We start from the raw sequence: 19010 nt of genomic DNA on the forward strand, positions 1-19010 counted from the left end.
ATACGGCATGCATCGTATCCACTTGATCGTATCGGATTGTATTGTTATCGTACGTGTGCCTCAGGGCCGACCAGTGGGGCCGACTCATACCGTGCGATTTCTGGCGATGCGACATCGCACAATGTAAAATCGCCTGAAAAATCGCACAGTGTGAGTCGGTCCTCAACAGCTCTTTCGTCGCGTCGCGTCGTGCACTCGTGGTACGTCGTGGTCTAGGCTACGAGGTCATCGCTTTGACATCCGATACGGAATCGGCAACTCGAACTCCCTCAAACCAAGATGGCTAACGTTACGAGAGCTTTTGTGAGGTGCAGGAATAGTTTAAAGACATTGCTGCAAGCTAATGTAAGTTTTCAAATGTCTTGTCTTTCGGCGGTTGCCGCAATATTCTTCCCAAATTGCAGTGTATGTGTTGGTTACAGAAAGGTGGCAGTGGTGTGGTCCCACTAATTTATTGTGATGTATGGTATCAAGTCAGTGCGGTAAATCGGCCACTCATTTAACGTTACGTCGTTAGAGGGCCCTCCCTAGGCAGGGGGTCTAGACTATTTCATTCTCAAGTCTAACGTGAGGCCTATATTTACTGAAGATCTAGAGTCTAGTAGTAGGACTACGTATAAGCTAGCTAGACGAGTCTAAGTACTTATGCCTATAAAATACCAGTTCGGGAAACCCACTCACAAGGGGGGCCCCTCCTTATAAGTAACCCGTCCCCCTTATAAGTAACCCCGTCCCCCTTATAAGTAACCCCCGGGGCACCCCTTATAAGGAGTCTCCACGCTTTTTTGCAATGCAACGCGAAAATGAAAGGACTGCGGCAATTCGCTTGATTATGTCCATAAAGCTTCACAAGTTTCCTAGTTCAGTTCGGGAAACCCACTCACAAGTGGGGCCCCTCCTTATAAGTAACCCGTCCCCCTTATAAGTAACCCTGTCCCCCTTATAAGTAACCCCCGGGGCACCCCTTATAAGGAGTCTCCACGCTTTTTTGCAATGCAACGCGAAAATGAAAGGACTGCGGCAATTCGCTTGATTATGTCCATAAAGCTTCACAAGTTTCCTAGTTACTCACAAAATTTGAGCAAAATCGGTTTGAGGCATCATATCTAAAATCATGGATTTAAATGCGATGTCAAACGACCCATGCGAATGCTGAAATGCGAGCGATTACTGGCGTGAGTGTCGCCAGGCGCGGCGGCGCGGCAATGCTTGAGTGCAGACGTGGCGACCGAGTACGGAGATTTTCGTACTCAGTCGCCACGTCTGCACTCAAGCATTGCCGCCCCGCCGCGCCTGGCGACACTCACGCCAGTAATCGCTCGCATTTCAGCATTCGCATGGGTCGTTTGACATCGCATTTAAATCCATGGTTTTAGATATAGTAGTGAGTGTGTGCACCTATGGAGGTTGCCCCTCTAAGTAGCTCCCAGTGATACTCTATTTTTCGCCATTTTGCTTTCACAAAGAGTCATCAAAATATGTGTAACGTTGCAACTTTGTCTCAGGATACTGCTAGGAAAGTTTCTTCCAGTTTGATTGTGTGAATCTTAAGAATTCTGAGTTTCAAGTTTTGGAGTTTTGCGATAGCTGAGACTGTCTAGCTGCCATGTTGACCATACATGCAAGCCTGTTTCACAGCCACACTTGGATGACCTTCCAGGGATGAATAGAAGCCCTGCTATTCATGCTACATAGAACCCAGATTCTTGGACTTGGATCACAATGGCCTCTAAGAGGATTGAGTCTATTGTCCTCTTCTGCCTTCTTTTGTGTACACTGGCCTGTGAATGCAATGGAAATCCCTGGGCAGTACCTGTGTTAGCTAACTTGTACACCACCTACAAGGGCTATGTTGGGCAAGCAGAGTATTCATATACTACCAAGTACTCCGGACCACCAGTACCATATTACTCGAACTCTTCAGCGAATTTTCGCCCATCTCTTGTGACCTGTGGTGACGTAAGCCCCAACCCGGGACCTTCACGTGCATCTCACATACATCAGCATGACCAGCAGGCTGTGCCGCAGTGGCAAGATAAAAGTAATGTATGTTATCATGGGCCCAGACTCTCCCTCGCGGGTCAAGCTGCAGTTTGTCTTCATACTCAGAAGCTCGACCGTGAGGTATGGAATCGAATCCACCAACTGGGCATTGCTCGCCGACGGAAAACCCACCGTGGTTCAAAGGGTAGAAGAAGGGGCAGACCAGATGAGAGAATCAGTGGTATACCGAAAACTGGGGTATGTCGTGCAGAAGTTCACAAATCTTACCACATCGCCACTCGTGTCTCCTACCGCCCTGAATCAAGTATGCTACCGGTTCAACGGAGTGTAAGCCACCACAATCTCGTTCAAATCATCAGAGAGGTCAAGCCATTCCATGTGAGTTATAATTTGCCACGCTTTTTTATGAGCAATACGAGATCCCTTGTTAACAAGTTTGATGAACTAGAGCTGTTACTCCGAGATAAAGATATTGATGTGTGCGCCGTGACTGAATCTTGGCTGACCTTAGATACTGTTGACTACTTCTCAGTCCATGGATACTTACATTTCTCAAAATGTCGGACTAGTCGAAGAGGAGGAGGGGTGTCCTTGTTCATAAGACACGAGCTTAATCCTTCTCCTGTTACGGACATCGCTGTGCCCACCGACCTTGAAATCGCCTGGGTGCATATTCGCCCCCGGCGCCTCCCTCGCAAAATCTCAAGCATATACATCGCAGCTCTATACTCACCCCCAAATAGTGGTACTGAAGAACAGATGATCGATCATGTCGTTCAGTCAATCGATGACCTGCGATTGAGACATCCATCTAGCGGGCTGGTTGTGCTGGGTGACTTTAATCGGCTAGATACAGATGTCATTTGTGCCAATTGCTCTCTTCGACAGGTAGTGGACAAACCCACAAGATCTGGCTCAATCCTGGATAAGATTTTAACAAACCTCGGGGACTTCTACAAACAAGTTGCCATACTTTCCCCCCTCGGCAAAAGTGACCACAACGTGGTAACCTGGTTTCCCAAGGAAGTATTTCCCCGAGAGCCCAATGTGTTGACTAGGCGTGTCTTGAGACCTATCCGTGACTCTGACGCAAGATGTTTTGGTAGGTGGATCTCAAATCAGTCCTGGTCTAGTGTTCATGATGCCCCAGATACCCAGACTAAATGTGATGAGTTCTACTCCATCCTTCACCAAGCCCTGAACACATTCTTCCCTCAGAAGGAGGTACGAGCCCACAACAGAGACAAACCATGGATCACCCCTGAAGTGAAATCGCTGATAAGTAAACGACAACATCTCTTTGTGAATGGCCCCATAAGTGCTTGGAAATCCTGTCGCAATAAAATCTGCAGGAGCATTCACCGAGCGAAGAAAGAATTCTATCATGATCGTGTTGCCAAATTGAAGAATGATGATCCTGCGTCATGGTACAAAAACATTAAGCTCATGACGTCACGTAGCCAGTTAAACGAGATAATCCATGTTCCGGATGTTGATCAGTCGAAAGCAGACGTTGTCGCTGAAACCATCAATTCCCATTTCATAAGCGTCTCAAGTGGTATCGCACCCCTTGACATGTCCAAACTCCTACCGTTGACGTCTGATACCCCACCACTTCCAAGACTTGAACAATGGGAAGTGATGCGAGAGTTGCAAAAAGTGAGTCCAGGGAAGTCTTGTGGACCTGATGGAATCCCGGCGAGAGTGATAAAGATGTTTTCACTTGAATTAAGCTCCCCGTTATGTCACATTCTGAACAGTTCCTATACTGAACGTGTTGTGCCACATCAGTGGAAGCAAGCAATAGTAGTTCCTGTCCCGAAAGAGAAACCAGCCAGAATCGATAAGCTTAGACCAATAGCACTTACAGATCATTTTGCAAAACTTGCTGAGTTGTTTATCACTAAGTGGTTGGTGTCTGCCATTGATCCCTCCCTTGACAGTAAACAATTTGGTAGTAGAGCTGGTATGTCATGTACGCACTGCTTAGTGGATATTGTCAACTTTTTATCCAAAAACGCCGACAAGCTAGGTACTACGTCCGTGGTAGTTACAACAGATTTCTCCAAAGCTTTTGATAGAGTAGACCACTCAATAATCATGTCAAAGTTGGTTGAATTACAAGTCCATCCTTCTCTCATATCTTGGATTGCCAATTTCCTCACTGACCGATCCCAGCGTGTTCGCTACCGTGGTTGTCTGTCCTCAAGTAGATCTCTCTGTGCGGGAGTACCACAAGGAACACGTTTGGGCCCAGTGTTATTCCTGATTCTCATTAACGACGCCTTGATGCCATCCAGTATTGAACATTGGAAATATGTAGACGACATGACGATAGCGGAAGCAACACAACGAGGATCGGTCAGTGAAATGCAAGGTACCCTTCAGAAATTAGACAGATGGTGCACTACAAATAACATGCAACTGAATGCTTCTAAATGTCATGTAATGAGGGTTGATTTTGGTAAAACCCAGTTGCCTTTTACACAATGTAGTCTAAATGGCCAGACTTTGGCTGAAGTGGATGTGGCAAAAATCCTAGGTGTACTTGTGCAGTCTAACCTCAAGTGGGACAGCTACGTGAGTGCCATGCTGTCAAAGGTTAGTAAGAGATTGTTCATGTTAAGATCATTGAAATCTTATAAACTTCCAATGGAAGATTTGTTAAAAGTGTACACAGGTTACATCAGACCCCTGGTTGAATACGCTGTCCCGGTGTGGCATCCGGGTCTTACACAACAGCTGTCACTCCAAATTGAAAGGGTGCAAAAACGAGCCCTACGAATGATCTTAGGCGAATCCTATGGCACTTATCTCAATGCTCTCGAAATAACACAACTTCAGTCTCTTGAGGCTCGCAGGCATGATGTATGCTGCAAATTTGCCAAGTCACTGCTAAAGTCACAACAATTCAGGCACTGGTTACCAGCACCTCGACAGACCAGGTACTCTTCATCTTTAAGAAGGTCAACACAATATCCCACTGTGAGGTGTAGAACAGAAAGGTACAAGAGAAGCCCAATTCTATATCTTATTGGGTTATTGAATACTTCACAATAAATAGGGAAATAGTTGTATGAGATTTTTTTTTTTTTATAGGCAATTGTGAAGTAACTGAAATTAAAGTTGGTGTACATTGCGGTATTGAAATGTGAATGTGAAAGGTATGATTATTGTGTTGGTCACAAAAAGCGTTGTCATGGCAAACATTCTTTTAAATTGATTTCAAACCTGTTTTGTATATCAATGACCTGAGGTGTAATTATGTTATTTGAGAGAATATTTCGGGCCGTGAAGTCAAAGGTCAAAGGTTAAACGTCAAGTGAATATATATGTATCGATGGGTAAAAATTGTTTTGGAAATATCAGGATTAAAGGTCAAACGTAAAGTGAAAATGTTATATTTTTTCCTCTCATACCCGGAAATGGTTTAAGGTACAATGTACATTCATGTAACTTAATGAATATTTATGTTTATGTTATGTTATATATAATATATTTGAAATTTTAGGGTTAAAGATGAAGGCCAAATGTACATTTCTTTTTCTTTGTTTTTCCCATGCTTGTGCAATGCTGGAGGGTATATTTTGAAACTTAGTGTGTATTCGTATTACTTAATTTTTTTTTTCCGGGGGGGGGGGGGCTTGAGGTCAAAGGTCAAACGCCAAGTGAAAATAATTTTGTTTATATATATTTGGGAAATGGTTCAAGGAACTTTCATGGAATTAAATGAATATGTATGTATTGGTGGGCAGAAATTGTTTTGGAAATATTACGGTTAAAGGTCAAACATAAAGTGAAAATGATATTTATAATTTTTTTTTCTCATACCCGGAAATGGTTTAAGGTATAATGTAATTTTATGGAATTTAATGAATATTCATGTACCGATTGGCAGTGATTATTTTGGAAACTTTAGGGTCAATGATCCATGTCAATTCAAATTTTCATTATTTCTTGTGTATGCAGTGTCTGAGAGTTTCTTGTTCGAATTGTTCTTGTTTTATGTGATCCTGCGTGTCATTTTGATTTTGTAATTTTACATTTGTATATTTATTTAATACTGTGTATGTATATTCTCACTTTTGTAAAATCATTTGTAATTCAGCCTCAGGCTGCGATCAATGATTTGTTGAATAAAGATACCATTAATATATATGATGCCTCAAACCGATTTTGCTCAAATTTCGTGAGTAACTAGGAAACTTGTGAAGCTTTATGGACATAATCAAGCGAATTGCCGCAGTCCTTTCATTTTCGCGTTGCATTGCAAAAAAGCGTGGAGACTCCTTATAAGGGGTGCCCCGGGGGTTACTTATAAGGGGGACGGGGTTACTTATAAGGGGGACGGGTTACTTATAAGGAGGGGCCCCCCTTGTGAGTGGGTTTCCCGAACTGAGTTACTCACGAAATTTGAGCAAAATCGGTTTGAGGCATCATATCTAAAATCATGGATTTAAATGCGATGTCAAACGACCCATGCGAATGCTGAAATGCGAGCGATTACTGGCGCGAGTGTAGCCAGGCGCGGCGGCGCGGCAATGCTTGAGTGCAGACGTGGCGACTGAGTACGGAGACTCTCTCGTACTCAGTCGCTACGTCTGCACTCAAGCATTGCCGCGCCGCCGCGCCTGGCGACACTCGCGCCAGTAATCGCTCGCATTTCAGCATTCGCATGGGTCGTTTGACATCGCATTTAAATCCATGATTTTAGATATGATGCTTCAAACCGATTTTGCTCAAATTTCGTGAGTAACTAGGAAACTTGTGAAGCTTTATGGACATAATCAAGCGAATTGCCGCAGTCCTTTCATTTTCGCGTTGCATTGCAAAAAAGCGTGGAGACTCCTTATAAGGGGTGCCCCGGGGGTTACTTATAAGGGGGACGGGGTTACTTATAAGGGGGACGGGTTACTTATAAGGAGGGGCCCCCCTTGTGAGTGGGTTTCCCGAACTGATACTTGACTTGTAGATCAGTCCGGGAAACCCGCTCATGAGGACCGCCCCCACGCCTCATGAGGACCGCCCCCATGCCTCATGAGGCCCGGGGGGAACGCCTCATGAGGCCCCCCTATTCACTTCTACTCATCTCACATCTGACGTATAAATTGTCGCAACTTTGCACGTTGATTTTTTGTTACACACACATGTCCACTATCCATGATGAAAAGAAGAAAAAATCCTAGGCCTATCTGTTTTTTTTTTCAAAAATCGAGTTTTAATCAACCGATGCAGAGCGCCCATTAAAACACGTGTGTTTTAATGTATATGTATATGTATATATATCCGTTTTCAGTGGTCATGGAGTTTAATACCAAGACTTGAAAAAAAAAAAAAGAGGGCATTAACTGATGATGTCTCAACAGTATCAGCAGCTAGCAAAAAGACTGTTCTAAGAGTTCACTGATCTCTGGCAGATGAAAGAGTGGTTCCTATTCATTAAGTTAATTCTTTTATATCCAGATCTAACTCCAAAATTCTCATTGTTCTTAACTTTCTGGAAGGTTGCTGTTGCTAGTGTAGCACCAGTGAGGCACCTGAATTTGCAAGAGTACCAGAGCAAGAAGCTGATGCAGCAGTATGATGTGACAGTCCAGAAATTCAGGGTGGCTGATGAGGCCCAGCAAGCTGTTCAACAGGGCAAGGAACTTGGTAATGCTTGGTTTTATTTGTCTCATGGTTGTGGTCTGGCCCCATGGCGAGCTGTTTCAAACTATCAACAGTCAATTATTTCTTGTTGTCCAACTGTTTTTTGCACATTTTGTGATTACAAATGTATAGATTCAGCAGCTGTGTCCTTTTCCATCTCAACAAACAAGTTGCTACACTACAGGGCCAGTTACGTGGCATAATATATTCCTTTGTAGCAGCTGGCAGATGAAAAGCATGAGCTGGGTTAGATTTTGAGCAGAATAAATGTGTGAAGTTTTCATTTTCTCAGTGTCTGTTAAAGTCATTACCATTTAGTACAATATAAGAGTGCTATGTCAATAGTCAAGCTCATATGTTCTCGCAAATTGTGATAAATTTTAGAGCCAATGATTCTTAATGATGAACATGCATTGTAGTTAAGTGGAATTGACATAACTTGTGTGTCCATCCCATTTGATTAGATGTAATGTGGAGAAGAAATTGAATAGATGTTTTACATTTGGTTTAGAGTATCCCAAAGGCTACATTCACATATCCATTGTATTAGGTTGCTCTGCAGTCATGTTCTCACTCCTCATGACTTCATACAGATGTCCATGAGATTGTACTGAAGGCTCAGATTCTAGCTGGAGGTCGAGGCAAAGGAACATTTTCCAGTGGTCTGAAAGGTGGAGTGCACTTAACAAAGAAGTAAGTTAAAGAGTCTTTTATTCTTGATGCCTTATCCTCATAGTCGTGCTGTAGGCAGCACAGCAGGCAGCATTTGTCACATTGTTTGTAAGTCTCAATATCGCATTATGCGCAACTTTTTCTGTCTTTTTTCTTCTTTCACCACAATAGGTTGGGCTTGGGGCATCATATTGAAAGTTGATTTATGTTTGTGTGACCATACAATGAAAAATTGTGTAGAAGATTGAGTATTAATTACCATCAGTGAATCAAAGGTTAGAGGTCAAAGTCAATGATCCATGTTCATCCTACGTCCTCAAGACTGCATAACATGTATTGTGTGAAATTGCTTGATATACATGTGTGGTGTGTGTGTGTTCTTGACTGTTTGACAGCCCTGATGATTTGGGACCACTAGTGGAGCAGATGATTGGATCCAAGCTGGTGACAAAGCAAACCACAAAAGATGGAGTCCTTGTAAAAAAGGTACTTTCGACTTATAATTATATCTTTATGTGCAAGACTTTTGCAAAATCTTTGCTAAGTTCACATAAGTACCTGCATGCAATGCTCACATTATACACACAAGTGTACTACAGGAGGAACATAGTTTTTCTTTTGAATTATGTGTACATTCATGAGTCAATCGACTGAGAAAACGGAAGAATTTGAGAAGTGACAAGTGGCCCGGATTTATTAAATAATGTTTACTCCAAAGTGATTCGTGAATGATCATAACTGTAAACTACTTTTTGACCTTAGTTCCATGAGGTGATTAATGTATATCATATGTGAATTGATATGAATCGCAAGTTCAGTATAAGCAGGTCAAATAGTTAAGTGTTGCTTTGAATTCATTTGATTTGATGTGATATCAACGTTTGAATATTTTTTTAATTTAAACCCCAAACAGAGTTCTGGTACGCCTGCAAAAGTTGTCAAATTTTGCTCCAAAATGTGAATGTATGCCTAGGAAATGTGCGGAATAACGCTGTAATAACAAGATATTCGATGAGTAACGACGACAATGGGAAATATTAACCGAAAACGTTCAGTCTCAGAACTTACCCGAACGGGGTCAGGCTAGACTCGGACTCGGGGATGACTCGGCCTCGCTTTGCTTGACGGCGGGATGAGTTGTATCGGTTTTCCCTCTGGATTGTACAGTGTTGTACTATGCATATGGGAGCGGCCTGTATAAACTACATTGTAGCATTCTGGCTACTCGCAGTAATGGTCTGAGTTGTTACAACGCGCGCATCAAAAACCTCTTTGGCGTGCATGCAAAATTAGTGTGCGCCTCTCAAGCACCTCTAAAAACAATCAAAGACGCTTGATAAACAACAACAAAAACTTCAAAGACAGCGTGTCTCAGCAACTGAGGTGATGTGCGTATACTAGCAGGCTTGAGGACCGCGCGCTGTCCATGTGTTTTGTACAGGATTAGCACGCACTTTCCCGTCTGCTCATTAAGGCCTCGTTTGGTACTCATAGTATTATAGAGTACTGATGAACATGGCGATCACGAACTGTGTGTAAATTGTCTGAAATAGGATCGAGTTTTCCCTGAGACCGAGTTAGTCTGGAGCCTTCTGGAAGAAAAATCGGTCTACCAACTTTTATTATTTTTCTCAAAATACTCCAAAACGACTCATCATTCCGGCAAACCGCGTCAGCCAGGTAAGTTTCTTTGTAGACTCTTTCGATATATTGCAAGCAAATATGAAATGGTGCTAGACGGGTTCTCAAGCCCTTACCAGAACTTTGATTTCACTTTAAAGAAGAGAATAAGTGAGAAATCCGAACTGTGTTACATGTATAGGTGATGGTTGCAGAGGCACTGGACATTGAGCGTGAGACTTACTTGGCCATCTTGATGGACAGGGGGATGATGGGACCAGTCATCATTGGTAGTCCAGCAGGTGGTGTGGACATTGAGGAGGTTGCAGAGAAGACACCCGATCTCATCTTCAAAGTGAGGCTCAAAAAGTTTTTCCAAATTCTGTAGGTTTTTAGTAGTTTTGCTGACAAATAATTCAGGAGACTGATCCAAAAGAAGTAAAGTAAGCTTGGATTTTCAAAAGTATACATTTGACTTGTAATGCCATATGTCTTGCATATGTTTTGTTTTATTTTATTTTATTTCGTTTTGTTTCTTGGTTGTTTGTTGGTGTTTTTTTTTTTCAGTTCCCAAATATGATAATTGTGCACTCTGGCTTTTCCATAACCTGCAGCATTTCACAGGTTTTAGTATTCTGGTGTAAAAAGTAGAATGTGCTGAATTGTGTACAATTGATCATGCAATATGTTTGCTTTATTGATTATTATGTGGAAGTTAGCTCACATAACTATGTGCTAATGAGGAATCATACCCATAAAATGATGGTTAAAAATCAGAATGGCAAATCTATAACGGCATACCTTAAATCATTACATTGCTGTGTACCCTTCAACTCATACTTTACATGATACCATTTTTTTTTTCTTTCATTTGCCTCTTTCTTTTTATGTACAATGTATTTTTTCATCCTCTGTCTATTCTTCACATTCTTTTTCCTCTTTAATATCTTATTGTTGTTTTTGATTGTGTGACCCTAGGAACCTGTTGACATCAATATAGGTGTCACAGATGAACAAGCGTTGAGAATGGCAGAGAATTTGGAGTTTAAGGGAGATCTAATTAGAGTGGTAGGTACTCATTTATTTGACAGTACAGCACCTTTATGGGGATATTATAGTAAATTGAAACATTTTCACTTGTTTGTTGCTTTTTAGTTTGCAACCAAGGTGTTTTGCATTGCTGTCTGTTGAAAATAAGTTAGCGACAGGATCACTGAAAAATGTTACCATAAGGGACAATTATAAGCAATTTAAATGTCATATAGATAGATAGTTTGAAACATTTACAATATTCTGCTGGCAGATCTGTATAGATAGGTAAACTGTGATGCTCTTTGATGTTCTTTTGTAAGTTGAATATTTATGCTTTGTGATTTCTCCTGATGTGTCTGTCGACAGTTCAGGTCAGGTTCTGAAATTTCACTTCTGCACCAAAAACTTGATTTATTAAAATAATCAAATTTGGTTGGTGAATTTCTTATATTACCTGCTAATTGACTGATCAAAGCATTGTGATGATTACTATGATGTATTACAATGTAAAGATATTTTGAAATAACCAATTAAAGATTTTCACCAGAAGGGTAGTGATACATTATGAACATCATTAACGTATTGATAACAAAAGAAAAGAAAGCAAAGGAATATTTCAATCTTGTCAGGTAGGTCAAGATATCACTTAGCCACAAATGGATACATTTGCCATGTGTCATCCATGGAAGTAAATTCAATTAGAAGAAAGGAAGACTTGAAGAAAAAAAAAGTTCTCCCCCGTATATCTTTTGTACCATCAAGAATCCAGTGTTATAAAACTTATTTAACCCGATTGGGTGTGACACATGCAGAAAATGCTGTCCATAAATATGGAACTATTTCATTGAGGGCATACTCACATGCAGGTTCTGAGAGCATCAAAAACTTATTTTGATTATCACTTTTTTATCTGGTGGGCTAAAATATTTCAGATGAATGCCAGTATTTAGTTTTTATTGATGTAACTTACACAATGTGGTTTAAGCTGGAAAAGAGAGGGAACTCGGGTTCTGCAGAATCTTATCCCCTCTGAGAATGCAAGTTATTTTGCTTCTGTAGAAGTCCATTGTTCTCAGTGGTCAAGAAGTATTCTTTGCTGATGCCACCCACAGGCAGCTGACCAAATCAAGAATCTGTACAAGCTCTTTCTTGGAGTGGACGCTACACAAGTAGAGGTCAATCCATTTGGGGAGACACCCGATGGACGAGGTAAGTGTGATTGAGAGCCCACACCCTTGTGCTCTTTTACTCTGCTGAAAGTTATACCAGCAGGTAAAGTGACAGTGTTGGTAATCTTGAGCAAAATTATCAGTATTAAAACAAGTCTGCAGGTTAATCTCGTACTACACACGTGACACTGCACATAATCTTTGCCAAACGGCAAAGAAGTGAAATGTATCACTGTTGAGATTTCATTTCTATTTTTTTTTTTTTTTTTTTACGTTGGTCTCCTCTTGTCATACCAGGTGACTTGATGAAGACTTTGTACATTTCATGCTATGTCAGAGGGACTTTGGTCTCATGTAGTTATTTTGATATAAAGCATTCTTGGCACAATGAGATGCAGGAGAACAGGCACACATTGATAGATATGGAGCCTGGAGGTATAAGAAAATGTTAATGAACATTAGTATGTTTGTTTGTTTATTTTTGGTTGGATGTGTAAAGTGCTACCTGTTAAACCTTATTTCAGCTGTGTTTTAGCATAGAATAATTTAAATTTGAAATGTGAGTGTGATTTTGTTCACTCTGCAATTACCTGGTATGTGAGAAACTACAAGCACATGCAATATGTAGAGGGTTTCCAAATACTGCATGATCTACACTGTATGTGTCTCGAAGTACTTCTAAATAATGGCGTAAAAACTGGTTAAAGAAATATTCATTTCATAATCATTCTTTGACATTTCCTGTAGAATTGTTGAGTAAGTGAAATATGATTACTGTTCTGAAAAAAAAAAAATGTTTGTTATTTGCTGGTGATTTGCAGAATTTTTCATTGATGAGCTCAGATCCGTTTACTTGTAAGAAGGGATGGCACAGCATATTTCATATTTCATTTCTTTCATATTTCATTCCAGTTGTATGTTTTGATGCCAAGATCAACTTTGATGACAATGCCGAGTTCCGACAGAAGGAAGTCTTCGCCATGGATGACCAAACTGAAGCCGACCCCAAGGAGGTCCAGGCAGCTTTACACAATCTCAACTACATCAGCATGGATGGCAATATAGGATGCTTAGGTTTGTAGAGAAGCTGCTTTTACAATTCTGTTTCACTTTCATTTTCCAAAGATGTCTTTTGATCATGTGACTACAGTGGTTAATGAATATTGATGTGCAGTGCACTCCCGTTATAACAAACACTTTCAAAACGGAATTCTTGTTAGAACAAAATCAAAATTGAGGTTGCAAAATTATAATTTATATGTCTTTACACAGTGTTCTGTTTGGTTATAACCAAATTTCTTTATAACAAAAGAAAATTGCAAGTCCCAAGGTCTTTGTTATAAAGGGAGTGTACTCTATCTAGTTTGCAGTTTTTATCCTCTTGTAAAACAACATATCTTTAATTTCCCAAATTTAGAACTTGCCATCTATAGTCAAATCGTAACATGGTCTCCACCTATTCCATCTCCATCAGTCAATGGTGCTGGTCTTGCCATGGCAACCATGGACATCATCAAGCTTCATGGAGGAGAGCCAGCCAACTTCCTGGATGTTGGAGGTGGTGTCGGGGAGAAACAGGTGTTTGAGGCATTCAAACTCATCAGTTCGGATGATAAGGTGAGAATGGATGAGGTAGTTCAGCAAAATGTAGATGGCTTACACCACAGCATTGATCACTTTACAAACATTCATATTATTTAGCCAGGGCTCGACACTAACGGTGGCCCGGTGGCCCGGGGCCACCAAAATATCAGAAATGAAGATTTTGGTGGCCCGATTGGGCCACCAAAAAAAGTCGGATGTTTGCCTTTAATTTTGGAAATGAACGGCGGTAACAATTGGCTCCGTAAGATGCTAAAATAAATGTCAATGTTTGCTTTTTATTTTAGAAATGAATAACGGTAATATTCGACTCCGTATGATACTAAAATAAATGTTGGATGTTTGCTTATACTTTTGGAAATGAATAACGGTAACATTCAGCTCTGTTCGGTGCTAGATTTAATGTCAGATATTTGATTTTGCTTTCGGAAATGAATAGGGATAACATTCGGCTCCGCGGCTGGAATGAATGTCGAATGTTTGCTTTGACATTCGGAAGTGAATAATAATAATATTCAACTCCGTAAGATGATAAAATAAATGCCGGATGTTTGCTTTTACGTTCGAAAGTAAATAGCAATAACATTCAGCTTTGGAAGATGCTAAAATAAACGTCGAATGATCCCTTTGACGTTCGGAAATGAATAACAATAATATTCAACTCCGTACGATGATTAAATAAGATAATGTTGGATGTTTGCTCTTACTTTTGAAAGTAAATAGCAATAACACTCGGCTCCAGAAGATGGCAAAATAAATGTCAGATTGTTGCTTTTATGTTTGGAAGTGAATACCAGTAACACTCTGCTCCATACAATGCTAAAATAAATGTCGGATATTTGCTTTTACATTTCGAAATGAATAGCAGTAACATTCAGCTGCGTTTGATGGTAAAATAAATGTCTGATGTCTGCCTTGACGTTTAAAAATGAAAAACAGTAACATTCAGCTCCATATGATGCTAGAATAATTGTCAGATGATTTATTTCACTTTCGGAAGTGGACAGCAGTGACACTCGGCTCCGTATGATGATGAAATAAATGCCGGATGTTTGCTTATAAATTTGGAAATGAATAACAGATTGTTGCTTTTACATTTGGAAATGATAACGGTGTCAATCGCTTCAGTTAGATGCTGAAATGAATTTTGCATGTTTGCTTTCACTTTCGGAAATGAATAGGGATAACATTCAGCTCCGTAAGATGCTAAAATGAATGTCGGCTTCTTTTACATTTAAAAATGATTAACGGCAACAATCAGCTCCGTAAGGTGCTAAAATACTAGTAAGTGTTGGATGATTGCTTTTACAATCAGAAATGAATAACGGTAACTTTCGGCTCTTTACAATGCTAAAACAAATGTCGGATGTTTACAATGTCTGTAAATGCTTCCACTTTCTCATTTCAAACGGAATTTTTGACCACGAAAATAGCATAAAATTTCAATATCATCTATAAGCCTATTTGCTAAATCTTAGAACTCAGAATAATGGTAAGATGATTTAATTTTCTATTCACTAATGTTGGACATGGGTACCTGTATTACTTCAGTAATGCTTAATATTTATGTTTCTATGTTTAGTAGGACTGATTTAGTTTTTTCATGTTTTTCTTGATTTTTTTTTTCGGGCCACCAGATATTACTTTCGGGCCACCAAAAAATACAAATTCATGATTTGGGTGGCCCGATCAGGCCACCAAAAATAAAAGTTAGTGTCGAGCCCTGATTTAGCAATACCAATTAGCAATGCCTCAATAGATATATACTGTTAATGATTCATTCGACATAATGTGAGATGAAGCTATTACCAGACATACACAGTAATGTGAAGTGTTGCATTGTGTTTTATTTACCTGTTTTGTCTTTATGAGCTGAAGCGTTCCTTTTCTTTGATAAAATGTGAGAGTTGAACATCTTCTTAGAGAGGAGGACTGCATCCTTTTGCTGCAACAGATCTCTCCTCAAACCCATCTCTCCATGAATGTAAGGGGGGCGGGGGATACCTGGTTGTTACATCCTCCTCACCATCAACCACCATTAACTGTATGTCTTTTAATTGTCTGTCTGCCTCTGTTAGGTGAAGGCCATCCTCGTTAATGTCTTTGGCGGCATTGTGGACTGCTCCACCATCGCCAATGGGATCACCGCTGCCTGTCGAGGAATGGACCTGCAGGTGCCCCTGGTGGTCAGATTAGCAGGTCAGGGAAATGCATGTACCAAAACATTGCCTTTGCTACTCTTAAAGTCTAGTAGTAATCTTTTACACCCCTTCAACTTCCACCAAAGTTAATCTGAACTTGATTTTTTTTTAAATAAATAGCATGTGTAATATATCTAGCTCAAATTACCATTATCACAGCAGCTGTGAACGCAAAGGAATTTTCTTAAAACTCTAAATGCTTTCATTGTCTTGCATTTCCATTAAAAATTATATGTAATGGTTGTTTTATCAAAATATGCCAGTAGGACTAAATATGCCAGTAGGACTAAATATGCAAACATGCAACTAATTGACTCAGATTTTTGTATCACAAGAGATATATTTCTGAAAAGACCACTACTATGATATCGAGCTTACCCTTTTCATCTCAACGAGTAATGCAACTTTCATATTTTCCCATTTTGCTGCTACAAGTTGTAAAATGAAGGTTGGAATGAATCCTCTTCTGTATATATGTAGTCTTTTGTCTACTTATTTATTCAATCAATTTTCACTGGGAAAAATGATATGAAAGAGACAGTCAACAGTCCTCAAAAGAAAATGTTACATGTAGCTTTGTATTTGTTCATTTCAGAAATTATGAATGCATCATGTGAAGTGCGTTTTCTGTGTAGTGCCATGCTGTTAAGTGTAACATGTTACTGGCATGTTATCAAAATTGTCAGTTTAGAAGATGCTCCACTTTTCATTTCAATGTTGACGTGTTTTTCTTTGATTTCTCATATTTGTTCCTTTTTCAGGATTTAATGTGGACAAAGCTAGGAACATCCTAAAGGAGAGTGGCCTTCCTATAACGACAGCTGAGGATCTAGAGGATGCTGCCATTAAAGCTGTGGCTTGCCTGAATTAATCCTGTCTAGTTTGACCTGCATATGTGGTGAAATGACAGCCACAGAATGCATGATGATTGTGTCAAAAAAAAGAGATTTTAGATAAATATAGATATACTTTAAAATCTTAGCTATGAATCGTGAAGAAATCCTGACTCTTCGTATTGACTTGAAAGTGGCATGAAGTTGTGGAAAATCACAAGACAAAAGTTAGCAGAACTTTTCAGCTTCCATGATTGCATGGAAGAAAGATTTGTGCAACAAGAATGCAAATAAGGTTAAAGCATGACACTGGCCCAAAACCAAAGATGTGACAATCTAATTACAGTGTCTTTGTTTTTCTTTTTCTTGTCATTTATATGCAGAAATCATGATAGACCCACATGCTTAAATCTTTGTTATCATTTGCAGCTCACATGATTTCTATCAAGTGTATAATCTCATCTTGATGTAGCCAGTCCACAAGCACAAGGATTCTTTGTACTATGTGTAATGACTTTTAGAACAGATTGCGACAATGCTCAAGTTTGGGAAAAAACGTTGCCAAAACTATACTCTGGGATATTCAGTATGCCACTACATGTCATTTTACATGTCATCATTATCTTGGCCTTTTGAAAGGGAAGGTATAATACCATGCAGTATTATCCCTTTTTGAATAATGTTGCTCCATTTGCAAGTACAGCTTTGTATTTATAATTTCTTACCTGGTACCTGTTGCATTGAGAGAGTTATGATACAGATTTATAATTAAAGGCTCCCACATGCTGGCATTTAATTCATTTCAGAGCTATGTTTGCTCTCACAAAGGTGATGTACACTTTATATTATGCTACAGGGCCATGGTATTTGTGTTCTGCTGTGCACACTTTTGTTGATGGTATTCAATTCATCATAATGAAGCATTGAATGTCTGTTGTGAACCCTGGATTTATGATGGCAGATCAATGGAGAGCCCCTGCGTAGTTCATATAACGTAGACAGTCTTTACTCGCAATGCCCGCCACTGGTCACTTCGACTAATTTTCAGGTATGAACAGGGGTAAAAAAAAAGTGGAAGGTGTGGCTTGAAACTGTATTTTGCCATTTTAGAATAATACAGAAAATATTCCTCTGACATTGTGTAGTAAAAAATGCTCTTCTGCTTCTCAAGTTTTGAAGCCAGTCTGGTAGTCGCTTCTTTGCATATTATGCTACTCATATCAGCTGTGTTTGCATGTTATTGCTGTATTGCTGAGTGCTGCTTCCATTTTGTGGGATATTTTTTTGTTTTTGTTTTTGTTTTGCTTTGTTTTTCCCAGGTGATATTGCTAAGCTGAAAGCAGACCCCCTTTCTCATTCCACTGGAGGAAAGTGCTGTTCTAAATATACACACAGTATTTAGTCCTACTGTGTTGGAAATTACCTGGTATGCATGTGTGTGTGTGGTGTGTGTGTGTAGCGTCTTAAAAGCTACTGCCATTGAATGGAACCAAAACCCCCGTAATCAGGTAAAGATGTGAAAGTACCTCAATACTGTCTTAGTGGGGGGAGGGGGGGGGGGGAGGGATGATGCAGCGAATTTCAGTAATGTAGCAACAAAAAAAAATAATAATAATGTGCATTGCATGTGGCAACACAGATACATGGGCGTATCTGGCTAGATAAGAATGACCGAATCTGATAGTAGATTCATATATAAATCTTGTGTTCTCAAGCTGTGTGAACCATTGCACAGTTGCCCTATTAATAATTCATGTGTATTGTAGTTATGTATGATCTCCTGGTTACTTTGTTTGCATTTTTTTTTTTTCAGTGCAAGCCCCAACAAATCATTCCTTTGATTTGTAAAATATAAGGTGTGTTTGATCCTGAAATGAAGCGAATAAAAGATATTTATGTATAAAACATAAAGATAAACTATGAAACATGTCTTAATAATATGTTGTGACAATGGACTGATGTGTTGCTGACCGCATATGTGCAGAAGATTTATGTATAAAAAATTGAGACAAACTCTTCATGCAAGTCTTTGTAACATGTTAATGTGACTGATGACTTGTTGCTGATGGCATTTGTGCAGATAAATACATTATGTTTGCTAACTCACCAACAATATACTTCATTCCGAATCTGCCTTGATTTTTTGTTTCATGACAGAACTAAAGTAAATGTCATGTTTCTTGCTGTAAGGAAATGGTTGTCTTCACATTCTATATACATGTACAGTA

The 19010-nt window shown here is 39.7% G+C and overlaps 1 protein-coding gene across 1 annotated transcript; it reads left to right on the forward strand.

Annotated features, from left to right (window-relative positions):
- Nucleotides 1-218: 218 nt before the first annotated feature.
- LOC139743778 (succinate--CoA ligase [GDP-forming] subunit beta, mitochondrial-like) lies at nucleotides 219-18299 on the forward strand. Its single transcript, XM_071654232.1, has 11 exons — nucleotides 219-345; nucleotides 7509-7656; nucleotides 8247-8346; nucleotides 8721-8811; nucleotides 10148-10300; nucleotides 10924-11013; nucleotides 12090-12186; nucleotides 13059-13220; nucleotides 13621-13763; nucleotides 15827-15947; nucleotides 16711-18299. The coding sequence occupies exons 1-11, from the start codon at nucleotides 280-282 to the stop codon at nucleotides 16818-16820; spliced, it is 1281 nt and encodes a 426-aa protein (XP_071510333.1). The 5' UTR covers nucleotides 219-279; the 3' UTR covers nucleotides 16821-18299.
- Nucleotides 18300-19010: the final 711 nt, after the last annotated feature.

The sequence above is a fragment of the Diadema antillarum genome, unplaced genomic scaffold, assembly GCF_040938485.1.
Source record: "Diadema antillarum isolate AM-2024a unplaced genomic scaffold, OU_Dant_1.0 seq00001105_RagTag, whole genome shotgun sequence".
Lineage (NCBI taxonomy): Eukaryota > Metazoa > Echinodermata > Echinoidea > Diadematoida > Diadematidae > Diadema > Diadema antillarum.